Source organism: Centroberyx gerrardi, chromosome 3 (genome assembly GCF_048128805.1).
Source record: "Centroberyx gerrardi isolate f3 chromosome 3, fCenGer3.hap1.cur.20231027, whole genome shotgun sequence".
NCBI lineage: Eukaryota > Metazoa > Chordata > Actinopteri > Beryciformes > Berycidae > Centroberyx > Centroberyx gerrardi.
In genome coordinates, this window is record NC_135999.1 from 22,472,250 (window position 1) to 22,497,820 (window position 25,571).

The 25,571-nt window shown below is 43.5% G+C and overlaps 3 protein-coding genes across 6 annotated transcripts; 2 read left to right on the top strand and 1 right to left on the bottom strand.

Annotated features, from left to right (window-relative positions):
* The first annotated feature begins 1,318 nt into the window (after positions 1 to 1,318).
* Positions 1,319 to 10,512, top strand: LOC139925680 (equilibrative nucleobase transporter 1-like). The gene is made up of 12 exons (XM_071917160.2): positions 1,319 to 1,508; positions 3,385 to 3,514; positions 4,319 to 4,365; positions 5,304 to 5,380; positions 5,503 to 5,595; positions 6,131 to 6,270; positions 6,811 to 6,962; positions 7,919 to 8,062; positions 8,651 to 8,758; positions 8,875 to 9,061; positions 9,738 to 9,861; positions 10,366 to 10,512. Exons 1-12 carry the CDS (start codon positions 1,319 to 1,321, stop codon positions 10,510 to 10,512), a joined length of 1,539 nt encoding a protein of 512 aa, XP_071773261.2.
* A 1,290-nt stretch (positions 10,513 to 11,802) lies between these two features.
* On the bottom strand, positions 11,803 to 24,492 carry LOC139925674 (E3 SUMO-protein ligase ZBED1-like). 4 transcript variants are annotated; one of them, XM_078282829.1, is made up of 7 exons: positions 24,268 to 24,492; positions 18,669 to 18,991; positions 17,536 to 17,600; positions 17,180 to 17,337; positions 15,983 to 16,504; positions 13,923 to 15,430; positions 11,803 to 13,600 (listed from the first exon to the last, which is right to left on the bottom strand). In XM_078282829.1, the coding sequence occupies exons 1-7, from the start codon at positions 24,386 to 24,388 to the stop codon at positions 12,932 to 12,934; spliced, it is 3,366 nt and encodes a 1,121-aa protein (XP_078138955.1). In that variant the 5' UTR covers positions 24,389 to 24,492; the 3' UTR covers positions 11,803 to 12,931. The 4 variants fall into 4 exon arrangements, with proteins under 4 accessions (XP_078138955.1, XP_078138956.1, XP_071773253.1 ...); XM_078282830.1 differs by lacking the exon at positions 24,268 to 24,492 and adding an exon at positions 19,760 to 19,871; XM_071917152.2 differs by lacking the exon at positions 24,268 to 24,492 and adding an exon at positions 19,655 to 19,863 and having other exon boundaries at positions 13,923 to 15,427.
* Positions 20,779 to 22,971, top strand: ccdc175 (coiled-coil domain containing 175). Its single transcript, XM_071917137.2, has one exon. The coding sequence runs from the start codon at positions 20,779 to 20,781 to the stop codon at positions 22,969 to 22,971; it is 2,193 nt and encodes a 730-aa protein (XP_071773238.1).
* Positions 24,493 to 25,571: the final 1,079 nt, after the last annotated feature.

Sequence of the window (25,571 nt, forward strand, 5' to 3'; positions counted from 1 at the left end):
TTATTATTCGACTGAGGTTACTTGAAACGCCTCCGCATATATAAATAGACATCTTTTGTCTATGACACTTATAGCTAAATTATCAGTCCATACCATAACGTATTTATTGATAACTGCGTTAAAGGCAAGTCATAAGGGTCTATTTTCTGAGCGTTTTTTTTTTTCACAGTGCCATGTGCCATTACGCGCAGGGACAGATTACCTAAACTAATCTGGATTACTGTCATCTCCGCCTGCCGCTAACCTAGTGCACTGTCTGTCTGTCACTGTTGTGTCTGCTGTTCTCAAACCACACCGGTTAAATGTGGACAAAATAAGATCTTTCTGTTAGTGGGTCGTCCTGCTTCCATTAAACTGAAGGCTATCAGTGTCACTGTGTGATTATAGACACTATAATCACACAGTGACACTGTGTGATTATAGTGTCTATTCTGCTTTTACAGGGAGTAGATGCACATCCAGTGGTGGAAAGAGTACTAGAATGTCCTACTCAATTAGAAGTAGTAGCCTACTGTTACTTTGCTGGAATTTTACTTAAGTAGAAGTAAAAGTACTGGTGTAAAAATCTACTTAAGTAAAAGTAAAATGTAGCTCATTTAAAATGTCCTCAGAGTAAAAGTTACTAGTTACTTTTTAGAAGAGAGAACATTGTTAGATGTGATCTTTTCCATGCACTTCTAAAAAGATGAGAGTACAAACAAAATTCTTTAATTGGAAAAATGATAAATTACCAAATAGAGTGCAAAAACAAAGTAAAGCCAGATTACTCTTCTTTGCTGACTGACTGTTCACTGTGAATGGCTCCACAATTTGCCAATAATTGTCACTCAATATTGTTTACTCAAAAAGTAAAGTAACATGAGTAAATATAATTAGTTACTTCCACCCTTTTACACATCTAACATGTATTGAGAACAGTGGAGCAACCACTTGTTAATGAACAAAAGAGGTGAAACAGTAAAGGGAAGAGACGCACACTTTTAGGAGCAGACGTTAGTTATGGTCTATGTTGCAAAAAGTGGTTTGGCCTGGGGATGAAACAAAGAATCAAGTTAATTAATAGTTAATTATTTAATTATTAGTTAATTACTTTCTCCCTCAACTGTGTTCTATTTTGGCAAAGATCCAGCAGAAGCCCTGTGTCGCCTCCTGGACACGCTGAAGTGAACTCTAGAAATCTGCTGAAGGAGAAATTAGAGGAACAGAAAAGCAAGAGAGAGAGAGAGAGAGAGAGAGAGACGACTTTCTCCAAGGAGGAAACCTTGGGTGGGACCACCATCTGACCTGTGACTGTCCTGGAGCGGGGGGGGAGTGCAGCATGCAGGGGTGCGCGGGCGGGACCAGGCTGCGCTACAGGCTGACTCTGGCCTCTGGGATGCTGGAGTGTCTGTGTTTTGCCGGCGTGGTGTTTGGTTACGCCTCTCTGGTGTTTGTGTTGAAGGAGGATGGTTACTTCAGCACGCTGTGTGTCAACACGACTGGTACCAATGACACACTTCTCAGCACAGGTGAGTGACTCTCGCCCTAATCTAACCACCCCCACTCACCCCCACCCCCCCTTTTGCCCTCGGTGACCTTTTCAAACACTGATAGAACTAGAAAAAATACCAGCACTTTTATAGAACACAGTTTACAAAGTGCTTCACAGTATATAAAATGACAAGATAATAAACCAATAGCACCACAAATCAAATAGTAGGTAAGATCACGACACAATAAATAAGGCATGAAGTCAATAAATAACAGTGCAGACTGAGCACTAGCTGTAACTTCTGTCTGTGCTTGAAAGGGGCAGCACAGCAAACTCATTTGCACTCTGGGAAATGTGTGGATGCAGTAATGTTGCCATTGACAATATGCACACGCCTCTGTTCAACAGCTTACTTTGCTGTATCGAGTATTTAAGGCCACATTAATGTTTTCATCCCTTCCATAAAATCATATGACACTTGCCTCTTATTCAGTGTGTGCAGAAAAAATGTCTCGCTCCTTTGGATGAAAAAAACTGCCAAAATTATGAGAGATGCCAGACTGTATTGAGAAGCAACTATTAGGGCTGGACTGTAAATACAGTTTTAAAACAAGACCTACAAGTACTTCACTCATCTAATTTTCACACCATTAACTGTATGATTACTTTTGGTCTGACTATAGTTCATAAATTTAAAATAGCATGCCACACTGTCTTGCTAAGCAAAGAAACTTCATCATAAAATTTCATAGTGCCTTTAATTTTATACCTGCCATTTTAAGGCTGGATTACATATTAATCTCAGTGAGAGATTAAGTATGTTGTATTTTTCCTTGAACACCAAGGTCTATTAGCACATCAAAGGTTAAAGTACAACAGCAGTTAAATAGAAAACAATAAAAATTGTTCCCAAGGCCAAAAGAAATGATATGTTATGGTCACATAAAATCTGTCTGGAGAATTTGTTGATGGAGAACGTCGGTCCACTGAGAATCCATTATCATAACACCACATTCATTCCCTTTGAGGTGAAGGCAGCCTGTACCAATATCTGTTTATAAATATAATATGCGAGTGTAACCTACAAAACTCACGAGAAATTTGTTTTTAAAAGCAGATTTTCAAAAATTTCCTCTTGGGGGATCATCATGCCCACAGATCCTCCTAGCATTTCTGCGGAAATGCCATTTAAAAGATTATTTTTATGGCATTTCTGCTTCATTAGACAGTTCACGGTGAAGAAAGACAAGAAATCTGGGAGAAAGAGAGAAAGAGAGATGACATGCAACAAAGGTCTACCCAGGACATCAGTTATATGGTATGCACCTTAAACCTAGGTCAGACTGTTGAAGTCTTGGCCAACAAGGGCAGTTCAGACTTAACAATTAGTCTGAGTAAATGCTTGCTGTCCCATTGGGAAGCTGTGCACACTACGCGACACACACATGAAGACACACATTGGGCGTCACATACATGGAGACGAAGGATCACACACAACCGATAATGTCAGTCAAAAACATTTTCCCATTCGTCCAGAACAGTTTACTGTAAATACAATTTTAAAAAAAATAGGTGTTCTATCATTTCTTATTTCATGGCTGAACATTTTCATTACAAATGTATTTTGAAGGATAACACTGATGAAGAATTTTGTATGAGACTTCTTTCACTTAATATGTAATTGTGTAGTTGTGTGGATTGATCCAGGCACATTCCCATTTTATAATGTTTTATATGGGATTTATTCCTCCAAATTAGATTGGAGCAAGCGGAGTTGGGAATCTCTACTGATGTAAAATGTCTATGTGAGTGGAAGTTGTTGCTGTTAAAAGCGACTTCCCTCTTTCTCTCTCTCTCTCCCTCCCTCCCTTTCTCTCTCTCTCTCTCCCTCCCTCTCTCTCTCTCTCCTACAGACTGCAGCAGTCAGGATGAGCAGTTCTCGCTGGTCTTCACCATCACCTCGTTCCTCAACAACTTCCTCACTCTATTCAATGGCTGCCTGTTCGATCGCTTTGGCACCATGGCAACCAGACTGCTGGGGATGTGAGTTCAGTTCATTTCCCCCTCTCCAACCACAAAAAAAAAACCTTACAGGGTGCAGTGCATGACCCCATCACCATCGGTCTTTGTAGTGTTTGGGATATTCACCTTGTCCAAATCATTGTTCATTGACCACCATAGCTGTTGATTCACCATCAGCTTACTCAGTAGAGACGGCACTCAAACCTCAGACAGAATACTGAAACAAATGCATTTATAGTTAACTTTGTTTTTGTAACTTTTCATGCGGGTTTCAGTAGAAACAGTTATTTATTGTTTTCAGTGAATGTGAATGCATGTTTATTTTGGTCAGGTGAAATAAGGTCGTCCAACCCGTGAAAGCAAGACAGACAGAGAAAATGTGACAGATAAAAGGATCTAAATGTGGAATTATTGGAGGATAAACCCACCTACCTTTTTATTTGTGAAACGGAGCTTACCCACATTTGTACACTGATGGTTTGGCGGGTGAATATCAGAGAGACTGATATGACAATTGTACATTTTGTCTTACTAGTGCAGTGCCCGTTCACAAAAAAAAAAACACACAATAGACGTAGGCTATCAGTCGCTTGCTTTGAGCCCCGCTGCTGCACAGAGCGCTGTTCGCTTGTTTATTCAGAGTTTATTAATATTGAACGTGTCGCGTGTCCAAATTGCACCAAATCCAACACTGCACTTCCATGGGTCCCCAGCAATACACCCGCCAAGTGTGAAGTAGATCGGACGAACGCTTCTCGAGATATGCGAAGGACACACATACAGAGATTCCTTGCTTTATAGCATGATGATGATTTCTCTCTGCAGATCTTTGTACACAGCTGGAACCCTTATGGTGGCCTTCTCCAGTGCAGGTAGACACACACACACACACACACACACACACACACACACACACACACACACACACACAGCATGGCGCAAGTTATACCATCACACCACTATTCCAAGCAATTCCCTTCACTAAACTATGGTAGTATCTAATTGTTGGGCAGCCCCCACTCCACCCCATTAAAGCTTGCACATTGAAAAGAATTAGCCTACGAAGATATTCCAAATGATATTACTGAAAAGAATGTTTTTCAAAATAATAGTCAGCTCAGAGGTTGCTTTGTTTCCTGTTTAGATAGTAGGCCTAGTGCCTAGGTTTGGTATTCAGTTGGTTCAGAACTTCTCTACCCAACTGACATTCTCAAGGCGGCCATTTTGAACAGACATCACGCTCGGGGTGGGGAAACTCTACCTGGAAGATTGGCATATAAAACTAGTGTTGCTGCAAAACATAACAGTTATCAAATTAGCTAGCAATCTTGAGAACAACTACAACGACTGAATGAATTTAGCAGGGAAGCTAGCTTACGGGCCAGTTAGCTTTACTGGCTAGCTCTTACATCTTGAGAGCCATTTGTTTCTCATTTGTTTTTCAGTGGCAGATCTGGGAAATAAGAAATGCTTGTCTGATTCTCAGTGTTTGTATGATGTGCATCTTGATACACACTAGGACATAGTTGTAGGCCTATTTACTGTTCCAGGTAGAGTTACACAAGTTCAAAATGGCCACCATGGGAAAAAGGTTGTCACAATTAGCACCTCATCGTATTAAGAAGCATGGTGAGTTAATGAGTACACATACTCAGAGGCTCCTTAATTGTTTTTCTAAAGCCAAAGGGATACGACTAAGCTCACAAGCTTGTCAGAACCATATAATCAGGGAAACGCTTTGTGAACTTGTTGGAAGGACAGTAAAGTTTGATGAATTTGAATTTGTAATTTCCCTTCCACTATCGTGTAGCGCATTCTGTGCTGCTTTTCCCCGCCTTGTCCTGCATCGCTGTGGGAGGGATTCAGCTCCTTCTGACTAACATGCAGGTGAGTACTCAAAAGTATCTTAATATGGCATCCTAACGTAGTTCCAGTCGTAAACAGAACTGATATTCTGAATACTTTTTGAATACTGATGAGCTGTCTGTGTGTCTCTGTGTGTCTGGTAGGTGGGCAACCTGTTCGCTGCCCATCGCTCCACCATCATCACCCTCTACAACGGTGCCTTTGACTCCTCCTCAGCTGTCTTCCTCATCATCAAGGTAACATTGTACAGCCATGTCAGTGGAGCTAACTCTTATCTTTCCTATCTATATTTCTTTCTTTATTCTATCTTTCCCCTGTCACTCCACTGATTATTATTTAATAAAGCAGAAACATCTTAAAAAAAAAAAAAAAGTTTTGGGTTGATTGAAATATTTGTATACAGCATGGCACTAATTCATAACATTCTGTTACAGCCATCATGGTAGGAAAATAACAGGTGTTTATAATCAAAGGACAGCCACAGCCAATGAGCTGTGTGTATGGTAAAGCATCATATTGGTAGGAAATGCATGTGATATCATACTACTTTGGTATGCAGTTTCCATTGGGGCCACCTACGCCAAAATGGTACGCAGTTGTGACACTGTACATGTGTTGCATGCCCAGTTGCTAGATATTGTTGCAATTGGCCTAATGTATAAGATAAGCAGGGTCGGTGTTTTTGTACCCCGGTCTGCTGCTAGGAGTCCAACACTTTCATCCATTCATCCAGCTACATGTTTAATCAACAGTTTTTCCCCTGCATTCTAGGTACTGTATGAACAGGGAGTCTCTGTCCGCTCCTCCTTCTCTGTTTTGTCCATCTGTAGCGTCATACACCTTCTCAGGACCTTCCTGCTGATGCCGAGATCCCACATTCCCTACCCTCTGCCAGAGCACTACACCTACGGGTGAGAACAGCGTTTCCTCTGCCTGACTCTGTAGCCTCCGCCAGCTGCTGTTACAGCTGAGGTCCACAATCAATCAATCAAATCAATCAGTCAAAATCTGTATTATCCCATGGGGGAAATTCAGGTTGCAGACAAGCAGCACTTACAAAAGCATACAGCACCAAAAGCAACACTAAAAATAGTATAACATCGTTCACAGGACCGGTGGAGTGAGGAAGATTCACTCGATAAAAAAATAAAATCAATTCAATGCGCTTAAAGTCTATTCATGACATTAAAGTGCATTGAGAGGACATTAAAAGACGTCATGTTGATTATTAAGGCCATAGCCTAGCATCATGACAATACAACTTCAGCTTCATAGCCATGAGATAAATTCAGCAGTTTTTTTCCCCCAACCCTCTAAAGATTGTTTACCTCTACTGTCTACCTATTGCGCAATCCAATATGAATGAGTTAAATTCAGATGCAATATTATTGATAACCACATTTGATGACCATTCGCAATGATGTCGAGCCTTCACTCTTCCTGACACACAGATTGAGTTGTGGGAAGGCCAACACTTACAACGTGGAGGAGTTTGAAAGGACGAGGGGCGGAGCCATGATGCCAGACGTGCAGGAGCGCGGTCAGACAGACGACACGCCCCCGCCACCTGAGGACGGGTCAGAGGCCCGGGACGCAGAGAAAGGTATTATTATTTTGGTCATCTTGTCCTGCAGATCCGTAATGTTAGGTGTGGAGCACATGGTAGGACTTACTATAAAAAAAACTACACGTAAATCATCACATATTTACAGAGTAACAAAATGGTTTATTTGCATGTGCATAAGCGGAGTAAAAACACAAACATCCAATCTTAAAAGAATAGTTCACCCCAAAATGAAAGTTTCAGTCATTATCTGCTCATTCCCATGTTAGTAGAAACGTCATTGAAGTTCATACAACCACCAATTCCAATTATAGTCCAACATTTACCTCTTTATCTTCTATATTTTCCTCCAGAGCATTGTCAGTAAGGAAAATATATAAGATAATGAAGTAAATATTGGACTTTTGGATGCACGGTGTAATTGTTTGGCTACAAAACCTGGATTGTGCTGCACCAGCTGTTTGGAGAAATTTGATGGACATATTGTGCTTTATTTGGAGCTGTAAAGAGATGGCCCGATAACTTCAATAGTTTGGGAAAAAGCTGAGATAGAACTGCTGGGGCTAAATTGTTCTGTGTTGACATTGATGAGTGACATTCAGTGTTCGTACACAGGTCTGGAAAGTTTGGAAAAGTATGGAAAAATATTGTACTGAACTGTCCTGATATTACATACGACTACACATTTTCTGTGGTTATAGATTCCAGTCATCTCACATATGTGATGTTTGTCAATGTGAAGATTAATCTTCATCTATAGAGTGATGTAGCAGACTTAGATGGGGCAAGACGACTATCTGTGTAAATCATACTGGACACCAAGTCTGGAATTTTGATATCCAAACTGTGTAGGAACACCGGACATTGGGATGAGTAGATAATGACAAAATTTTCATTTTGGAGTGAACTATTCCTTTAACCAGAAAAATTAAGCACAGCAGAAAAATGTGTCTTTTGTCTGATAAATTGTTAACAAATTCACACACCCTGTCCAGTCGCTAGTTTCCAGAGCTGTGTGCTGTCCTGGTTCTTCCTGTGGCACCTGCTGTGGCTGTCCATCATGCAGCTGAGGCACTACCTCTTCATCGGGACCCTCAACCCCATGCTCAACCGGCTGGCCAACAGCGACCCCACCCTGGGTAACACACCAAAGCCATTTACCTTCCTTACTTATTAACAGGGGATGGGACGATATATATCGAAATTCAGTATATCGCAATACAAAAATGTGAAAATACGTATCGTGGGGCAGAAAAATGAATAGCGATATTAGCTACATTTTATTCTGCTGTAGTAATCACAAATGAGACGGCTTGCCCATCACAATTTCACAAGCTCTCTGTCCAAATTATATTATTTGCACTTTGTAATGACATTTTTAAATTGTTGTTTACATTCTAGCAAACCAATGCTATCGCTAGAAAGATCTGTGGCTCAGAAATAAACATCATTCTGCACAGTCAGACTTTGTTGTCACTGAACTTTTATTTATTAGATCGTAGTTGTATCGAATCGTGAACACCATACTGCGTATCGAATCGTATCATGAGATAAGTGTATCGTCCCATCCCTATTATTAACTCACTGTGTTTTGAATCCTTCTTCTCGCCCCCCCCTCTTAACTTTCATTTCCTCTTCCCCTTGTCACTATCCAACCCCAATTCCTCCTTTTATTTTTCTCCGCTTCTCTCTTTTTCTGGCCCTTTTCTGGCCCCCTGGTCTCCCAGTGAGTCAGTACACCAATGCGTTTGCCTTCACCCAGCTGTGTGGAGTGCTGTGCGCTCCCTGGAACGGCCTCATCATGGACAGACACAAGGGCAAACCTCTGGCTCCAGGTAAACCAGTGGGCGGCTTTACGTGTGTGTGTGTGTGTGTGTGTGTGTGGATGTGTGTGTGGATGTGTGGGGGAGCGCAAGAGAAAGGTCTTACTCATTCTCTTCTCCTCCTGTAGGAGAAACGGAGAGGGAGGCGGACCTGCGCTCCTCCTCCCTCTCCCTGCTCCTGACCTCCCTCCAGTGCCTGCTCTTCTCTGTGTGCGCCTCCTCTCCTGTCCTCCCACTCCAGTACCTCACCTTCATTCTGCAGGTCGTCAATCGCTCATTCCTCTACGGGGGTCATGCAGCTTTCATCAGCATTGCGTGAGTGGCTGACACACACACACGCACACGCAAATACACTTATGCTTGAGTACACAAAACAATAGCATCCACACAGAGTCCGAAATTAACACCTGCCAAGCGGCAAAAGAAGGTGAAATTAATGAGTCATTATCCCCCACACTGACCGGTAACTTTTTGTGACGATAACATATGAATGCCCTGGTTACATCATAGACTGTGAAGATATAGATATAGGAGATATACAGTAGATATTATATACAATCTTTGGTTCTTGCCTGTTCTCAAACTTTGTCCCTGCTGGCCATTGTTCACTCTCTGTGACAATGAGCAAGTTAAATCATTAAGCAAAACACTGGCTCTGTATCAAACAGGCTGTTGTTAACCTCCTTGGTTAGGCTGCTGTTTCTCCTGCTGTTGTTTCTACAATACTTCCATGGTTTCTCCACTCTCTAGATGTTTAACTAGCCTGACTCTACTTGAGGATTAATACAAAAATGTCAAACATTTTGGGGAGGGGAGGGGGGGGATGTTCCCTTTAAAAATGCTGTCTTGTAATTTTGAATTCTGTTGCACTTCATGATGAATTACAAACTTGATTCATTGTATGAGTGAGCATATCTGAGCTTGAGTGTTTATTGAATGTTTCACACAGGACCTGACATACCTGTGGAAAAGACATCTCTCTCTCTCTCAGTTTTCCAGCATGTCACTTTGGGAAGCTGTACGGCCTGGTGATGTCTCTGTCTGCTGCCTTCTCTCTGCTCCAGTACCCCTGTGTCGCCCTGGTCAAAGGAGCCTTGGGAGGAGACCCCTTTTTTGTGAGTGTCCCAGACAAGGATCAAGCTCAAGTGGTAGATGGACGAAGGAAACAAGGAGTGAATATCAAATCCAAGAATTTGATACATTCTTCCAAGTTGCAAGAAGCACAGTTGTTCATTTTCTGTAGTATACACTGTTGCGTCGTTCTCACAGTAAATCTTGGGGATTCCCATTCGTTCTCATTCTCGTCAGCGTCTGATGCACCCTCGGGTGACAAGTAAATTTCCTGGATCTTTATCCATCCTCCTTGCGCCACAGAGGACACAAAAACGCATTTTGAGAAAAGGCCCAAACTTTTAGTTTGTGCCACGGTTAGGATTCCATTTCATTCTTAATTTACTAGTTTCAAAACATCTGAAATTCAATTGACGGAATAATGACAGAGCTTTCATTCTCAGTAAAGATGTACGAAAATGTTTAGGGCACAAAATTTATGTTTTTTGAATGTTTAAGAAAATCCACTTCCCACTCTGAGTGATTTTTATTGTTTTGATCTGTTGCAGGTGGACATTGCTCTGACTCTTCTCACTCTGCTGGTGTTTATCCATCCCGTCTACATCTTCATCCACTGTAGGAAACTGGCCCGCCAGAGAGAGGACACCCAGACCGTCGCCACTCTCGGCTCCAAACTGGCCGAAGCCAAGTCATAGAGGGGGAATCATACAAAATTTTCCTGGATGATTTGTTTTTTTCCAGCTTGTAAAATACTTTTATTGGACAAAGCTAATTTTCACTGCTCCTTCTTGTACTGCACATGTCAAAAGGGATGGAAAAAATTACTTTTTGTTTTGTGTTTTTTGAATAGGCGATGAATTACAGATTACAGGTTTTTGTATAACTTTTTTATTTTTTAGCACTTGTGAGAATTGTTACATAAATTTGTATAACCCAAAATATATTGATAGTTTTCATTAAAAAAAAAAATCCCAATATATTCTTACACATTGCCTTTGACTTATCAATTTCATTCTGGAATCTTATGTCATTACAAATAAATATTAAGAGGCATTAAGGCCATTACGGCATTAAGACCAATATCCAGACTGCTGGTCTCACCAGTCCACATTAGAATACAGTCCCATGTTCATCTGTTTGGGACTATAAGGCAAACTATAAAATGGTGTCTTCGTATGTATAAGTATATGTCCAGTCCTCCACTGACGAGGGTGAAACAGGTGAAGTACAAGTAGCCTACATCAAAACTGAACTTCAGTACAGTGAAGTGCTTGACTTAACATACTTGGTTTCCACGTCTACTTTTCAGTGGATATACTACATAAAGACACACACACACACACACGGGTGGAAGTAACTAATTACATTTACTCACATTACTGTAATTAAGTAGCTTTTTGTGTACCTGTACTTTGAGTATTTTTTCAAGTCAGTATTTTTACTGTATGTTTTTACATAAGCATTGCACTTAACTACATTTTAAATCACATCCATTACAGAGTACACATTTTGTGTGGATCTCCATAAGCAGCAGAAACTGGATGATCGTAAATTGGCCAGTTGTGGAGCGATCCACAGTGAATGGTCAAGTCAGCAAAGAAGAGAAGAGTAATCTGGCTTTACTTTGTTTATGCACTCTATTGTGTAATTGCGTAATTTTCCAGTTTTAAGAATCTAGTTTGTAGTACCCTTCTTTTAGAATTGGGAAAGATAAAAAATAACTCTAACTTTTACTCTGACTACTCTCTTACGCTGACATTTTAAATTAGCTTCTTTTTACTTTTACTTAAGTAGATTTTTATACCAGTACTTTTACTTCTACTTAAGTAAAATATTGACAAAGTGACTACTCAAGTAACTTCTCTTTGACTAGGACATTTTCTTTCCACCACAACACACACACACACACATATACTGTATATTTGGCCTCAAATGGGCACAGATGAATAGTCAACAAGTTTGTTGTATAGTTGTTTATTATAAAAAAAAAGAGTATCTTTGACAGACAGGTTTTTTTTTTTTACAGTACATCATGATATGAAGATAAACAAGGGTATTCTACAGACATCATGCATATGAATATGCACAGGGTATGAGAACATCGCAGTCTAAGACGACACTGGTATTTTAGTTTATCATTATCCACCGTGTTAAGGCTGCATTTTGTAGCACTGAAAAAAACAATACAATCATCAATCATTTGCAATTACATATTTTAGACCTCTACATATCCCAAAAAATAACCTTTTGAAATAAAGTAAACCAACAGTAGTGTGATAGCAAGGTTGGATCAGCACAGGCGGACAGTAACTTTTTAGCTTTTCCTGGGATCCATTTCATAATAAAGGTTTTAGTCCCTAATATTACTCAGCAGCATTAAGTAAGCTCACATTTAGTCTTTGGGTTTTCCTTTCATAAATCGACTGTTGATTCGTAACAGAAATGCGATGCTAACGTAAGAGAGAAAGCACTTGGTAGTAGTTTTTGAACATTACAAATATTCCCATGTAGAGGATTTAATCTCTTTTTTGGACAGACAATCTACAAGCTCACGAACAGAGTGAAGAGCAACTACCGTGTATTTGTTACCATTCATCATTCGGTATAATAAAAAAAAATCTATCTACTGTATATTATCTAAAAGAGGTAAGGCACTAGGCACTGCAAGGTACTTAATACATAGCCTGCTACAAGATGAAGTTAAATGTAGAAGAGTCCAAACTATATGGATTACATAGGCTAATTTAGATTTTAACTCCTGAGAAAGTATATAAAGTATGAGATGACGCTGCCTGAACTTAACAAGTCCAGTCGAACACTTGGCAAAAAGCTACCACTGCTGTATGCGTCTGTGCGCTTGTATTTCTATACTTGTGAGGACCAAATGTCCTCACAGTGATAGAAAGATTACAAAAATCCTCCAAAGTGAGGACATTTTGCCAGTCTACACTTTTTCAAAGGACTAATTTAGGGTTAGGGCTTGGGTTTAGGGTTATGGTTAGATTTAGGATTAGGTTTAGATTAGGGTAAGGGTCAAGGTTAGGCATGTAGTTATGAGGTTTAAGGTTAGGGGTTAAGGAATGAATGTAGTCAAACCTCCGTTAGGTCCCTCTGTTAGGTCTTGTCATCGCTCCTAATAGCAGCTTGCCCAATCTCAGCGGAGGGGGGCATGTGGTTGTGATGCAGAAACAAAATCGTGTCCAAACTCTGCGGTGGAATGTTGGCCCTCTTCCTGTACGTGGCTCCTCCTCCTTCCTGCACAAAGTCCTGCGCGGCACTGCCAGCCACCGCCGGGGCGGCCAGGTAGGCCCGCGCCACCGTGGCCAGCAGCGGGAACTGCCCGGCCTTGGTCCTCCACCACTGCAGGGGCTCCACTCCCAGCGAAGCCCCCTTGTCGGCTCTGAAGACGGACATCTCCATGTCCACCGACTCCTCCACGGAGCTCTGCCTGCTCTGCGGAGCGGAGCAGAACAAGTCTCCCAGGAGGAACTCCATCCCCGAGAGCCCCGCCTGAGACGAGCCCGGGTCCGCCAACTCGTTCTCCTCCGCCTCCCCCGTGTCGCTATCGTCGTCGCCGTCTGCGTCGTCGAGCTCTCTGAAGTTGATGGGGGCCGCTTCTTTGAGCCGCTTGCTCCTCCGCAGGAAGTCGCTCTCTGACTCTGGTGACAAAGGGGAGGGGCTTCTCTTGCTCTGGCTTTGCTTCCTCGCCTGGCTCCGCCTCTTGTCCTCCTTCACTATCCTGACTGCCTCTTTATTCAGCCAATCAAAAGTGGCTGTCTGCTCCTTGAAAATGACGAGAACAATTCAAGATTTAATTTGTGAACATATAAATTATGTCCTGAATATGCTGTTGGCTAACGCTCTCACAGGATGACCAGTTTATGAATTTATGGGACTTGAGAGAGAGCGTTTTAGCTTTAACAGTATAGTCACACACTTGTAATTCTGATCTAGAATAAAAAGGCAGCCTGCCCATAGATAAAGGTTTATCCTGTATTGGAGTTACAAGAGTGCGGCTATACTTACAAGTGTTACGTACTGCCCACTCTGACCAGGCAACTCATTAATTAATCCATCTCTACCTTTTCTCAGCTGTACGACTTACCTTCACCTCCATGAATCCCAGCCCATGGAACTGGGGGTCGAGGGAACACGCCACACACAGAGCCCTGTTAACAACAGGGTTGTCGTAGCAACTCGCCAAATTCCGCCTCATCGTCCTCTTCACCTCCTTCAAGATGGATGATGTATCTCCCGGCCGGGGTTTGAGGTGGCGGGAGAGCAAGCCGGTGAGGATGGGCTTGATCAGGGACAGGCGGGGGAAGGCCTCCTTGGCGAGGGTTTGACAAGCCACATCCAGAGGTTTGAGGACCAAGCAGAGCTCCTCCAGAACCTTCCATTCGTAACGCAAGGGAGCCATAATGCCTGGTGGTGACGTGTTGGAGGCGGAGTTTGTGTACGAGTTGTCGGCCGAACTGGACTCTGAAGCTGTGGGATCGGAGGGGTCCTCTTTAATTACGCTCTCGCCTTTTACCTCCTTTATAATATCACAGATGAGGCTTCGATGTTTGACGAGGGTGTTCAGCAGAGTGTAGAGCTTGTTCCAGCTCGGCCGGCTGTGAGCCCAGGACTTCAGCTGAGACCGCTCCTGCCTCGGCACGGTCTGCAACAGGCTCCGGATGTGGTGATGCGACGAGCCTTTGTTTTGAGCCTGTAGCAGGAATATGTTTGAGAGAACACCCTGGAACAGGCTGAGGGTCTTGGAGATGACGGGGTGCAACATCACTTCCTCGATGCAGCCCTGCACGGCGCTGAAGAAACACGGGACAGATGGCAGCCCTTCACTAGAAGAATGGCCGTGCTCTTGACCGTGCAGTTCGTCAGAAGACACGGAGTCCTCCCTCTCGAGAAATGTTGTTGAGTTCGGGTGAGGGCCGCTGCCCGCCGTCTCTCCACTTTTCTCGCTCCTCGTTAGCCCCAGCCTCATCTTTTCCCTTCCCTCCCCTCCCAGCAAGACGAGACTGGGCTGGGAGATCCCCCACTCCTGGGCCATAACCTTCACCTGGGCCTCCACCGCTCGCAGGCTGCAGTCTCCCGCCCCAGTCTCTGCCAGTCTTTGGGTTGTCAGGGCCAGGTTATGAAAACTAAAGTTATTGTCAATGTAATGTGCCCAGAGGGTGACGTACCTCTCGGTGTCGCCCTGCCACTTGTGGAACCAAACATCTACACTCAAAGTAACAAAGTGGGGAACTTCCCTCCGTGGGCCGGGGGGTCGGCCGCATCTCCTGGGCTCAAACTCAATGGGAGCAGTGTAGTCGATTAGGTCCTCATCTTCCCCGCTCCCTATTTTCCTCCTCAGCAGCTGAGCCAGCCTCTTCTTGCCTTTGGTGTGGTGGTCCTTCAGGAGGCTCTCCAGCAGGTCAGCGGACGGCAGGTCCTTGGAGGAGGGCAGCAGGGTGCGGATCAGCTGTTTGAAGCCCTCCCCTTCCGCAAGAGCCGGGGGCTGGAGGTCCCTGATGAGGAAGTTGGCGATGGTGTTGGTCACTTGAGTAGTCATGATCGGTGGCAGCGGTCCGGTCGGCATGCTGCTGAGTGCCTGTGGTCTTAGACCTGCTGACAAACAAATCCTTAGTGAGCAAATGAGCTTCTAGTTTGACAACACGACTTTTACAAAGCTTGTTCAAGCTATAATTCAATTCATGTACACTGTATCCAACATCAGGAACAACTCGTGCGGATAATAATAATAAACTTCATACAGCACTTTTTATAAGAAAAGTTATAAAGTGCTTCATATTCAGAAAAGTAAAAAGGGTTAGAAATGAATGATTTAAATAGTAAACAAAATAAACAAAAATGAATAATAGCGATATTAAAAAAAAAAAAAAAACATACAAATAAAATATAAAAAACAAAAACATACAATACTTTCAGCAAAAGGAAAGATTTATCAGAAGAGACAATTACATAATCTCTGGAATAAAGTCTGGAAAACTAACTGTGTTTTAAGACAGAATCAATCAGCAGAGCATCAGAAAGCTGTTAGAAACACTTTTTCCTTAATCAAAAAATCCTCTTTCATTTTGTAAATTGTGAGCATTGTGACTTTGATATTTTTTTTTATTAATTGTGCAGCACTAACAGGGAGTAGAGAGCAACAGTTACCAGTTGTCAGAGGGCCCCGATCCTTGGCGCTGTCACGCAGTCTGATGTGGTGCTTGGTGGCCAGGTGGCTCTGGATGTCGGCCGATCCTCCTCCGCAGCCCACGCGCTCCCCGCACAGCTTACACATCACAGTAGACCGGTCCAGCGGCCGCCCGCTTGGGTCCGGCTCAAACCCAAAGAAGAACCAGGGGCTGTTCCGGGCGGCAAACGGGTAGCTCAGCAGCTTGTCAGTTCCAGGAATAAAATCGTATTTATCCACCTGATTATAGGCAGGGGACGGGAACGAGGCCAGCAAAGAGGAGGTGGAGGTGGAGGCAGAGGCGGTAACCGGACCTGAATCACCACCCGCGTCCGGGTTTGACATGGTTGTCACGTCACTGATGACGGGCATGGGGCTCTGTGATTGGCTGTTGTCTGACCACAGGGAGGAGGTCAGGGAATCTGGGAGGGTGACCACCTGGATGTCCTGGAGGAGCCGCAGGATCATCTCCTTGTCGCCAACTTCACACTTCGTACTCTCACCTGGATTCCCAAAATAAAATAAAAATAGAGACAGAGAGAGACATCTAGAGTTTAGCAAGCTAAATTTGAATTTTTGAGACCTTCTTAATATCAGTTAGAATTAAATTTGAGACCACTTTCACTTGAAAAATGAATGTAAAAAGTGAAAAACCAATACAGATCTGCAAGTCTGGGTTAAAATTAGTAGAGTGGCACATCAAAAAAAGACATTTTTAAGCCCTAAGTTCATTTTTGATCTTTGATGGCCTTCAAAGATCAGTTTCAGAATTCAGGGTGTTGTTCGCACGGTAATGTTATTTTTACAGAATGGTACTGCTGCACAATTAATTTGCAAAAAATCAAATATGCAATAATCACTACTGCAATTTCCAAATTTTAACAGACTACAATTTTCTTCCTGAATAAGATATTCTGGTGTGCAGAATCCCTGGCCTACAAATCAAGTTGGGAGTCAGCAAATCCTGAACATTAGAATCTAAATGTTTTCCCAAATTTTTTTAATTTGCTGTACAAGATATGGTGTAAAATAAACCTGTGTTTGTATGTATCAAAATACATGCAATATTAAGCAGAAGGAATTGCTTATCAATCAAGTGTTTGATAATATTGTGCAGTCCAACCACATTGCAATATGTAACACTCCATGTTTTGGGGGACTGGGACAACAGTACTCACCCAGCCCGAGGCCCAGCAGGGCGGCGTAATCCCTGCCGATCCAGACCTTCAGTTCTGCTCCCTCTGAGATGGGCTGGGAGACCCTGTAGTAGATGTGACGGTAAAACTGGAACACGACCAGGTTGTGTTCCTCCTCGCTGCTAGCATACGTCACATACCTGAAACACAAGACGGACTCAACATGCATAACTGTGGCCAACAAAGTAAGAGCTAAGCCCTGTTTAATAATAAGAAATACAGCACCAGTGAAAAGACTAGTACTGCATTATGAAAACGTTTTTTTAAATAGGAATATGGCATTTGCATTACACTGATTAAGAGGGGAAATGTCACTTGAATCAAAAAGAACTGCCCACCTCATCCAGTTAGATTTGTTTTCATCGGAAGCATCTATGTAGAAGAAAGCAGCTTCATCCCGGATCTGGAGATGGGAGCAGTGAGTGTGGTAAGTAAACATTTCTTATTATCAACACTATGCAGAATTCTACTTTTACATCTGTATAAAATGAAACTTGAGGAAACAGCACCAAATCTATCCTTTGACCAGGGTTTAACCAGGATCCTATAGTGCTACCATTTTATTAGAATATCATACTATCTTCATACTGGAATATGCACAACCATTATAATGGAATATGCTCCTAGAAATATAATCATACTACCTAGCAAAGGTGAAAAGTAAGAAATGTGCAATTTGAGATTTAACAGAATGGATGATCACTTACAATTTAAATTTACAGTACAAAACAGCACAGTACATTGGATTTATTTTACTTGTGTTGACTACCAATGTGTAAACTATGCTATGCTATCTCTCTGCAATGTTTTCAGGATGAAAATTTTTAATCCCTAAATCAAAGTTGCAGTGAAAATTCATGTTGTAATGCAATAATCAACGACCACGCCTGATTGGTTTTCTCTCAATACACTTGAGCCACAGAATCCTTGCAGAGAACTCTGATCATAGTTTGCTGCAACATAAATGCACTACAGATTAAAGGAGTAGTACGTACTATTTTTACTGCCCCATAGCACAAAATGACCATAATTTATCTGTGGGAGTTTGACTGGGTTATTGATCAATACCAACGACTCAATGATTATTTCGCCACATGCTGAGATTTCTGCCTTTCAAAACTCACTTTCTGGCCCGTACTATCGAGCTACCGACATGGCAGTTTTCAAGCCAAAAACAAGTGACAAAGCAGCAGCATTATTTATTTTTTGTGTCAGTTACAGGCCACCTTCTCTCATGCGGATGAGAGAGGTGGTGGTTGGGGGCGGTGCTAGAGACTTGTCGATGCTGTAATTCCTACTGGTCATTAATTTAAGTAATAGATTACTTAATTCACATTTAAGTGTGATCGTGGCTTAAGACAACAAAAATGATTTGCTAAAACCTGATTTTAAGCTGTTTCTTTGGTTATAGCAATTACTACATAATCTGTAACTAATTGCTAAGTTATTCTGTCCAGCTTTGTCTACTCACAGCCCAGGCGTGTTTGAGGCTGGCCTGTCCTTTGGACACTTCTCCTACAAAGGGCCCGAACATCAAGCCCTGCTGAAGCTGACACTTGGCGTAGACTTTTATCTCTCCCATCTGCTCCTCACTGGAGGATCCAGCCACTCCACCAGACCCAGAATCCCTACATAGGCGTAGGCAGGAGGGCAGGGACAGCGTAGCCCGGTAGGGCCCTCCCAGGAGCCACGGCTCCCCGGGTGGCAGCGCTGCATCTGGGATATAGTTCTGGTTTGGTGTGGTCTGGAGAGCTGGGATGTCCTCAATGAACTCTTCTTGGCCGAGGTCAAAACCTGGAGAGGCAGAAAACAAAAAAGGCAAAATTGGCGAAAATCTATTTATACTATCGTGATCCATTTTAGTCACTCCTATCAGATTCTGTGTGATCCGTGGTTTGAGACTCAAAGAAAAGACCAGCAAAAGGCTTACAGGAGAAGAAAAAAAATTCCCTCCTACACTGACATAGCTGAGCCCAAGGAAAAAAAACATATGATCGCCACTTTTCAGTGGACACGGTGTATAAAAATGGCAGTCTTCTGGAGTGACTTTATTACCTGCATCCACAATACAAATTCCCCAACGTCAGACCAAGTTATGAAAATATTCTGCAAAGTACAGCAACACACAACACAGCATGCCTCCTGTGCCCTCAAGCGTATTAGACTAGAAGAGTGTGCATACAGACAATAGCCAAGGAGTTCACAACTTTTTAATTCCTCAACAAAGGAGATCGAGGAAGCAACATTCACCCCCAAATTCATTCGAAAATGCACAGAATTGCCCAACCGAGAAACAGCAATTGCATTTTCTTCGAGATTTTAAGGGGGCGGAGTGCTTGTTTATCAACGGCATCGTCAATGCACTAGGCAGCCATTTTTATGCACATGGTCCATCCAGAATCCTTGTAGCCTAAAGACGTTTAATGAAAATTGATGTTAGCGTTGGTAGTAAATTACCTTGATTCTCAAAGAAATTTCCAGACGACGTGCAGGAAGCAGTTTCATAAAAATCTGCACGGTGTCGACGTTTCAGGTGACTTCTTAAATTCGTTGTATTCCCACCTTTCGCAAGTACTATTTTACGGCATAAACGACAAATAGCCTCGCCAGTGTTCAGAGGTTGTCCCCTTTCGTCTGCTTTTAAGCCGAAATACATCCATACTGTCGATTTGCTTCTTGGTTTAGCTATAAGATCCATTATACGGGTTCTGTTTTCTTCTTGCAGCGAGATGTGCTACCGTTCACTGTTAGCTAACATTAGCCTTGCTACACAGATTTAGGACGGGTAGAAAAGACACTCCGTGATGGATGTATCACACCACTTTTTTTTTTACACGACGCTTTAAATGTATGCCATATAATCCCGTTGATTCTTTGGAGACAGAATGAAATATTATAATAAAGAACATTTGATGATAGCAATTTAACTGACTGATTCACGACATGCTGTTGTAATGGGGGTGCACCTTCTAACTGTTGTGTTTCTATGCCCTCCCTTCGTCTTCTTTACTTCCGGACAGACAATAACAGACTGCGACGATTGAACCTTTACTGCCACCCACAGTTCGGCGTTAGCCAACATTAACCAACGCTCAGATGTATTTATCTCACACACTCGTGATGATACACACACATTGAGAGTCCGAGGGCGATCCTAAAGTCGGTTTGGGCGATATCGGCATCTCAGGTAACGTTAAAAAAGTAAGTCGTTGTACTCACACTTTAATGTCGCTCTATTCTTCTGGGCAGACGGCAGAATAGGGTCCCGTGATTCCTATTTTCATTTGCTTTTAAACAGAAAATGTCTATTTACATTTGGGTTTAGTTACAAAACCACGACAGCTTCGTATTTAGATGCTAGGTACGTAATACAGTGTGCAAACCGCGTTGCTAAAACCAGGGCGCCATGGCCTCACTGACTTGCCGTAGCATGCAGTCTTCATAACGTGTGTGGGGAGGGGGAGCAGTTGTTACCATGGCGACCTACTCACAGGTAAACGGTGGAAAAACTCGCATGAACGCACACACACGCCTTCGGACACAACACGCATCGCCCTGAACAAAACACACAGAAGGATAAAATGGCTTCGTGTTTGGTTCCCGACTTTCCCGCTGTGATGGTTGCTTTGGAGCATTTAAGGGAATTGGACAAGCAGTTGAAAGAGGAAGGACTACCGTTCACTTCTGAAGCCAGTCTCCACCTGGGAGAGATAACAGCTGCCGTTACCGAGCTGGAGGCGGCCAGGCGTGCTGTCCACGAGCAGTTAGAAGTCGAAACCATAGAAAACGGCAAACTGAGACACCAGATTCACAACGTAAGAGAAGGAATCAGCCAAGAAATCATGGCTGATGTGGCAGCGGTCAGAGAATGTAACGCAGAGGAGATGGAGCAGCTGCACCAAGACCTCAACGCCATCTCACAGCTGCAGGAAGCCATGGTGAAGAAACAGGAGGCGCTCCAAAAACAAAACGCTGCCCTGTACCCAGAGAGAGAGCAGGTGAAGGCAGAGCATGAGAATAACATTGCCGCTCTTAACTATCAAATCAGCCAAAAGTTCGGCTTGCAGATCCATCTGAACCAGACTCTGAAGCAAGTAGAAGAGCTCAAGGCTTGCATCGGTTCTGTCAAGCAGAACAAAATAACCGTACGGCAAAACATGATACAGGAGAGAGAGGCTTTTGCCGCAACCAACGCCGACCTGGTCAAAGAGGTAGAGCAGAGTGTTAGGAAAATACAGCAGCAGAGGCAAGAGAACGGGAGGAACCGGCAGGAGTTGGACAGAGTTAACGACCAGCAACGAAACACACACGACCACCTCAGCGCGCTCACTAACCACATGACACAGCTGGAGAGCAGCATAGGAAGACTGACAGCCTCGCAGTGCCAGTGTGAGAAACAGCTGGAAGAGGAGATCCAAAAGCACAAAGAACTGGCGCAACAGAGAGAGACGCTGGAGAGGGAGCTACGTGAGCTGAGAGAGACCTTCAGCACCGCCACACAACGTCTCAGAGAGGACCTGGTCATGGTGGACTGCGAGCTGGAGGAGGGCGGAGCGGTGAGAGGCGTCCATCGGGAGTCCCTGGCTAAAGTCTCTGAGAGATTCAAGTCTCAGGACAGAGAGGAGAACGAAGCGAGAGCCGACCACACCAACGTTTCGCGACGCTTGGAGCGATCCAAGCTGCGGCTCGAGGAGCGAATCGCCTCTATAGTCAAACACCGCATGGAGATAAAAGAGATGGACGAGCAGATCAGACAGCTCCTGGAAAGCAACGTCATCAACAAGGATTTGTTTCAGAGGAATCTCGAAGGCTTGCAGGGCCAGCTGGACGCGGAGAGGAAGACCATCGGCCAGTTCGAGGAGGAGAAAGAAAGGCTGAGTTGGCGTCTGGAGGAGGCGAAGAGGGAACAGGAGGAGCACGTGGCGAAAGTCACCTCTGACATCAGCAAGGCCAGGAGGAGATACCAGGAACTGCGGCGAGAGGAGGTGGAGCTCCAGCAGCACCAGTCTATGAACTCTGAGATCGACTCGCTGACGAGTCTCGTGTCTCAGGCCGAGTTGGACTACAGTAAAATGGAGAAGGCGTACCACCTGGAAATACAACGATGCGCTGCGGAGTCCGAGCGTGTTGCGAGGAGCAGCGAGGAGAAGGAGAGGGAAGTGGAAGAGAGAGAGGAGGCCCTGAAGGAGGTGGAGGCCAGGTTCGACAAAGAGCAATCCACGCGCCAGAGGCTGAAACATCTCACCTCTGAGCTGAAGAGCAAGGAGGACGAGCTGGAGCGGTCCGTTCAGGAGCTGAGGGAGAACACCGGCTCTCTGCTCCAGCCCAGGGAGGAGATGAAGGCAGAGCTGGAGGCGATGCGAGCGCGTTACCTCGACCTGCTCGGCAACCAGGCCGCAGAGCTCAGAGCCATAGAGACGAGCATCTACGACACGGGGGTGAAGCTGGAGCAGGTCAACATGGAGAACAGCAGGCTGCACCTGTGCATAGCGCAGATGAAGGAGGACGTCGGCAGCGTCAGGAAGGACAGAGACAGAAACTCGCGGGAGATTCGCCGGCTCACAGAGGAAGTCAATGCCTTGTTTGGCCGTTTAGTGGAAGCCTGGAGAGAGGACTTGGTGTTTACTCAGGAGTGTCAGGGCAGCGACGGCGTGGTGTTGGAGTCTGTGGGCTTTCTGCTGAACCATCTGCAGACTAGGAGGCTTCAATTAGGAAACGTCAACACACACCTCCACCAACAGCTGTTCTGCATTAGCAAACTGCTGGGCAGATAAAACACAACTTTAGGAAAGCACAGTTCACCCTATAAATAATAATTTTGGGGAACAATCTTGCGATCATCGTGAAGATGGAATCCAGTCCAACTAATTTTTTTTTTTTTTAAATGAGGCTCCAGGTCTGTGTCATAAAGAGTTAAAAGTCGGCTGATGTTTATGTGAATCCAGCTAAGTTGTGTATATAGCCTACTCAAAGGTGAAATGAGTTTATAATAACTCAATAAAACTCACAGCACAGGCTAACTGTCTGAAAGAATACGATGTGAAGACAGCTCTTTCAAGTTATTTTTTATTTTTTTAGTGCAGACTCATAACATTATAATTACATATAACTTATTTATGAACACAAAAAGCTCAAGTATGTAGACCACACTAAAAAGCATCTACTTTGGGATATATTGACACTTGATTTTTCATAGTGACACATCTCTGTAATACAAGGTAGATGCTATACTGTTTTTTGAATAGAATACTATAGCCTATGTTTTGCTCTTTGTTTAAGTATATACATTTTGAACGTGGCTAATTCTGAGACAGTAAAATCACTGGTTAAAGGGGAATTACACCCATACTGCCTATTGTATGGCCTGACAAAGCTCACAAGTAGGGCTGGGTATCCTAAGGTTTTTACCAATTCTGATGCCATTTTCGATTCTTTATCGATTCCTATTAGATAAATTGTTAGGGGGGGAAATACTACATACAACTTTAATGGAGTTAACTTTTGTTGAATTCCTTAAGTCTGTGTTGACTTACTTTTGATTCTTCCTCTTTGATTCCTAGTGCAAACCCTGACTTGAGTAAAATATAACACTGAAGCATTGTTGAACAAAAACAAAAATAACCCGATGAGGCCCTTCACTGCCTCTACTCAATATAAGTAACCGACTATTCCGTAGATTTACGAAGCCGTTCTCCAGGTAAACAGGCAGGTGCAACCACGTCTTACTGAAAAAAAAACTATCCAGTACAGTGTGAACAGTAACTTAAACGACAAAAGAAAATGCAGATGCAGAAAAAAATCAGCATCTCATGATCATAGTGGGAAAGCAGTTAGTGAATATACACCTAAATCAACAGGGATGTAAACCTTCCACCAAAAGCGTAATCACTGCTTGGTGACACTCGCTATAACCCGTTATTGGATCATTTCCCCTTGCTAAGCAATGCAGAAATGACAGTTATCATCACTGAGAGATGGAGCGGTGGGACTAAAATGGATGTTAACTCGTTTGGGATAAATACAGCACGCAGTGAGGAGAGAAACCGCGTGTTGCACTATTAGATTTTTACCTGCTGCAGCGCCAACTTTAACCTGACGGGGAGCAGCAGCGGACTCGCTCGATCGCAAAACATCAACAAAGCCGATTTTCCTCACACTTATGCCATGCTGCCCTGCCAAATGACTCTGCATGTTACTCGTGTTGCCATCCTTTCTCGAAACCAGTCTTTTGCAGGCGTTACACTTCGCCGTCTTGTGGTCGACCCGAGTGAAGTAAACCCAAACTTTCGAGCGTCTTTGTCTCTGCGCCATTTCTCTTTGGAGGGTTGACTGAGCATGCGCGTGCCCTGACGTCGAGCCACGTCATGTGTTTGCGATCAACGGCACACCGAAAGGTCCAAAAATCGTAAACATTCGGAATAACCATACATGTTTGGCATTGATATGAGGACTCTTCTTTTCCTATGCGTTTAATGGTGGATCGCAAGCCAGCGTAAATAGCTGCATATCGCCACCTTTGTACCACGTATGTAGTATCACATAACTATTTTATTGCTATCTTCTATTAATTAAAACCTTTATCTTTAAGAAAACTAAATATTGTCACCCATTTCTAACATTTAACCTTTTAGACTCCACTCCCTTTCTGTCTCACACCTTGACCCGAAATCTTTCCCTTTCACTTATTCTCTCCTACACTTCCCTTTACAAACCTTTACATGTATAGACTTCTGTATCCTATAATAATCCCTTCCCTTGTTATCCATATCCCATTTCTCCTGCCTTAAATTAATCGCTATTCAGCAGTTATTAAGTACCAATGGTGTAGGATTTGCATGTCCAGCTTCTTCTAGTTAACTGGTTTCAATAAGAAGGACATCTATGGGTGTTGATCTGACAGCACCTAGTCTTAGTCTTAATGCCCTGTATGGTGTCCTGCCAGTCTGTCCAATTTTCCAAAGTAGTATTGGCTGATGATCAAAAAATATGTGGTTGAGAATCTACCAGTGGTAGGTTTCAAAACCTATCTTTTCTCGCAATCATACGACCTACCTTAGCACCGCTGGCCTGGGCTCGTCACAGTCTTCTCTCTTACCCTAGCCTAGACAGTATTTATATAGAAACTTTGCCGTTGGGAACATAAGCATAGGGATGCCCTCTGGCTACACGGTGTCTAATCACTTCCTATCTGCTGTCTGTATGAGCATGTCTGTGCCCAAATACGTCTGGGTCTTGTGCTGCTTCTGCACAGCTCTGTGTGTGTGTGTGTGTGTGTGTGTGTGTGTGTGTGTGTGTGTGTGTGCGCGGCTGGTTTTCTCCTCCCTTTCTCAGATTCCTCTGACCCTGATGGTCTTCGGTGCTGGCCTTAGTCCCA

Bases quoted from the DNA above. Each gene is read 5' to 3' on its own strand.
- ccdc175 (XM_071917137.2), top strand. From the start codon at position 20,779: ATGGCTTCGTGTTTGGTTCCCGACTTTCCCGCTGTGATGGTTGCTTTG.
- LOC139925674 (XM_078282827.1), bottom strand. From the start codon at position 19,853: ATGTATTTCGGCTTAAAAGCAGACGAAAGGGGACAACCTCTGAACACT. The intron at 18,992-19,654 runs GTAATTTACTAC...CTGCCTCTCCAG, and splicing joins AAATTTCTTTGAGAATCAAG to GTTTTGACCTCGGCCAAGAA. The intron at 15,431-15,982 runs GTAACTGTTGCT...TTTGTTTGTCAG, and splicing joins TCGGGGCCCTCTGACAACTG to CAGGTCTAAGACCACAGGCA.
- LOC139925680 (XM_071917160.2), top strand. From the start codon at position 1,319: ATGCAGGGGTGCGCGGGCGGGACCAGGCTGCGCTACAGGCTGACTCTG. The intron at 1,509-3,384 runs GTGAGTGACTCT...TCTCTCCTACAG, and splicing joins TGACACACTTCTCAGCACAG to ACTGCAGCAGTCAGGATGAG. The intron at 8,063-8,650 runs GTAACACACCAA...CTGGTCTCCCAG, and splicing joins CAACAGCGACCCCACCCTGG to TGAGTCAGTACACCAATGCG.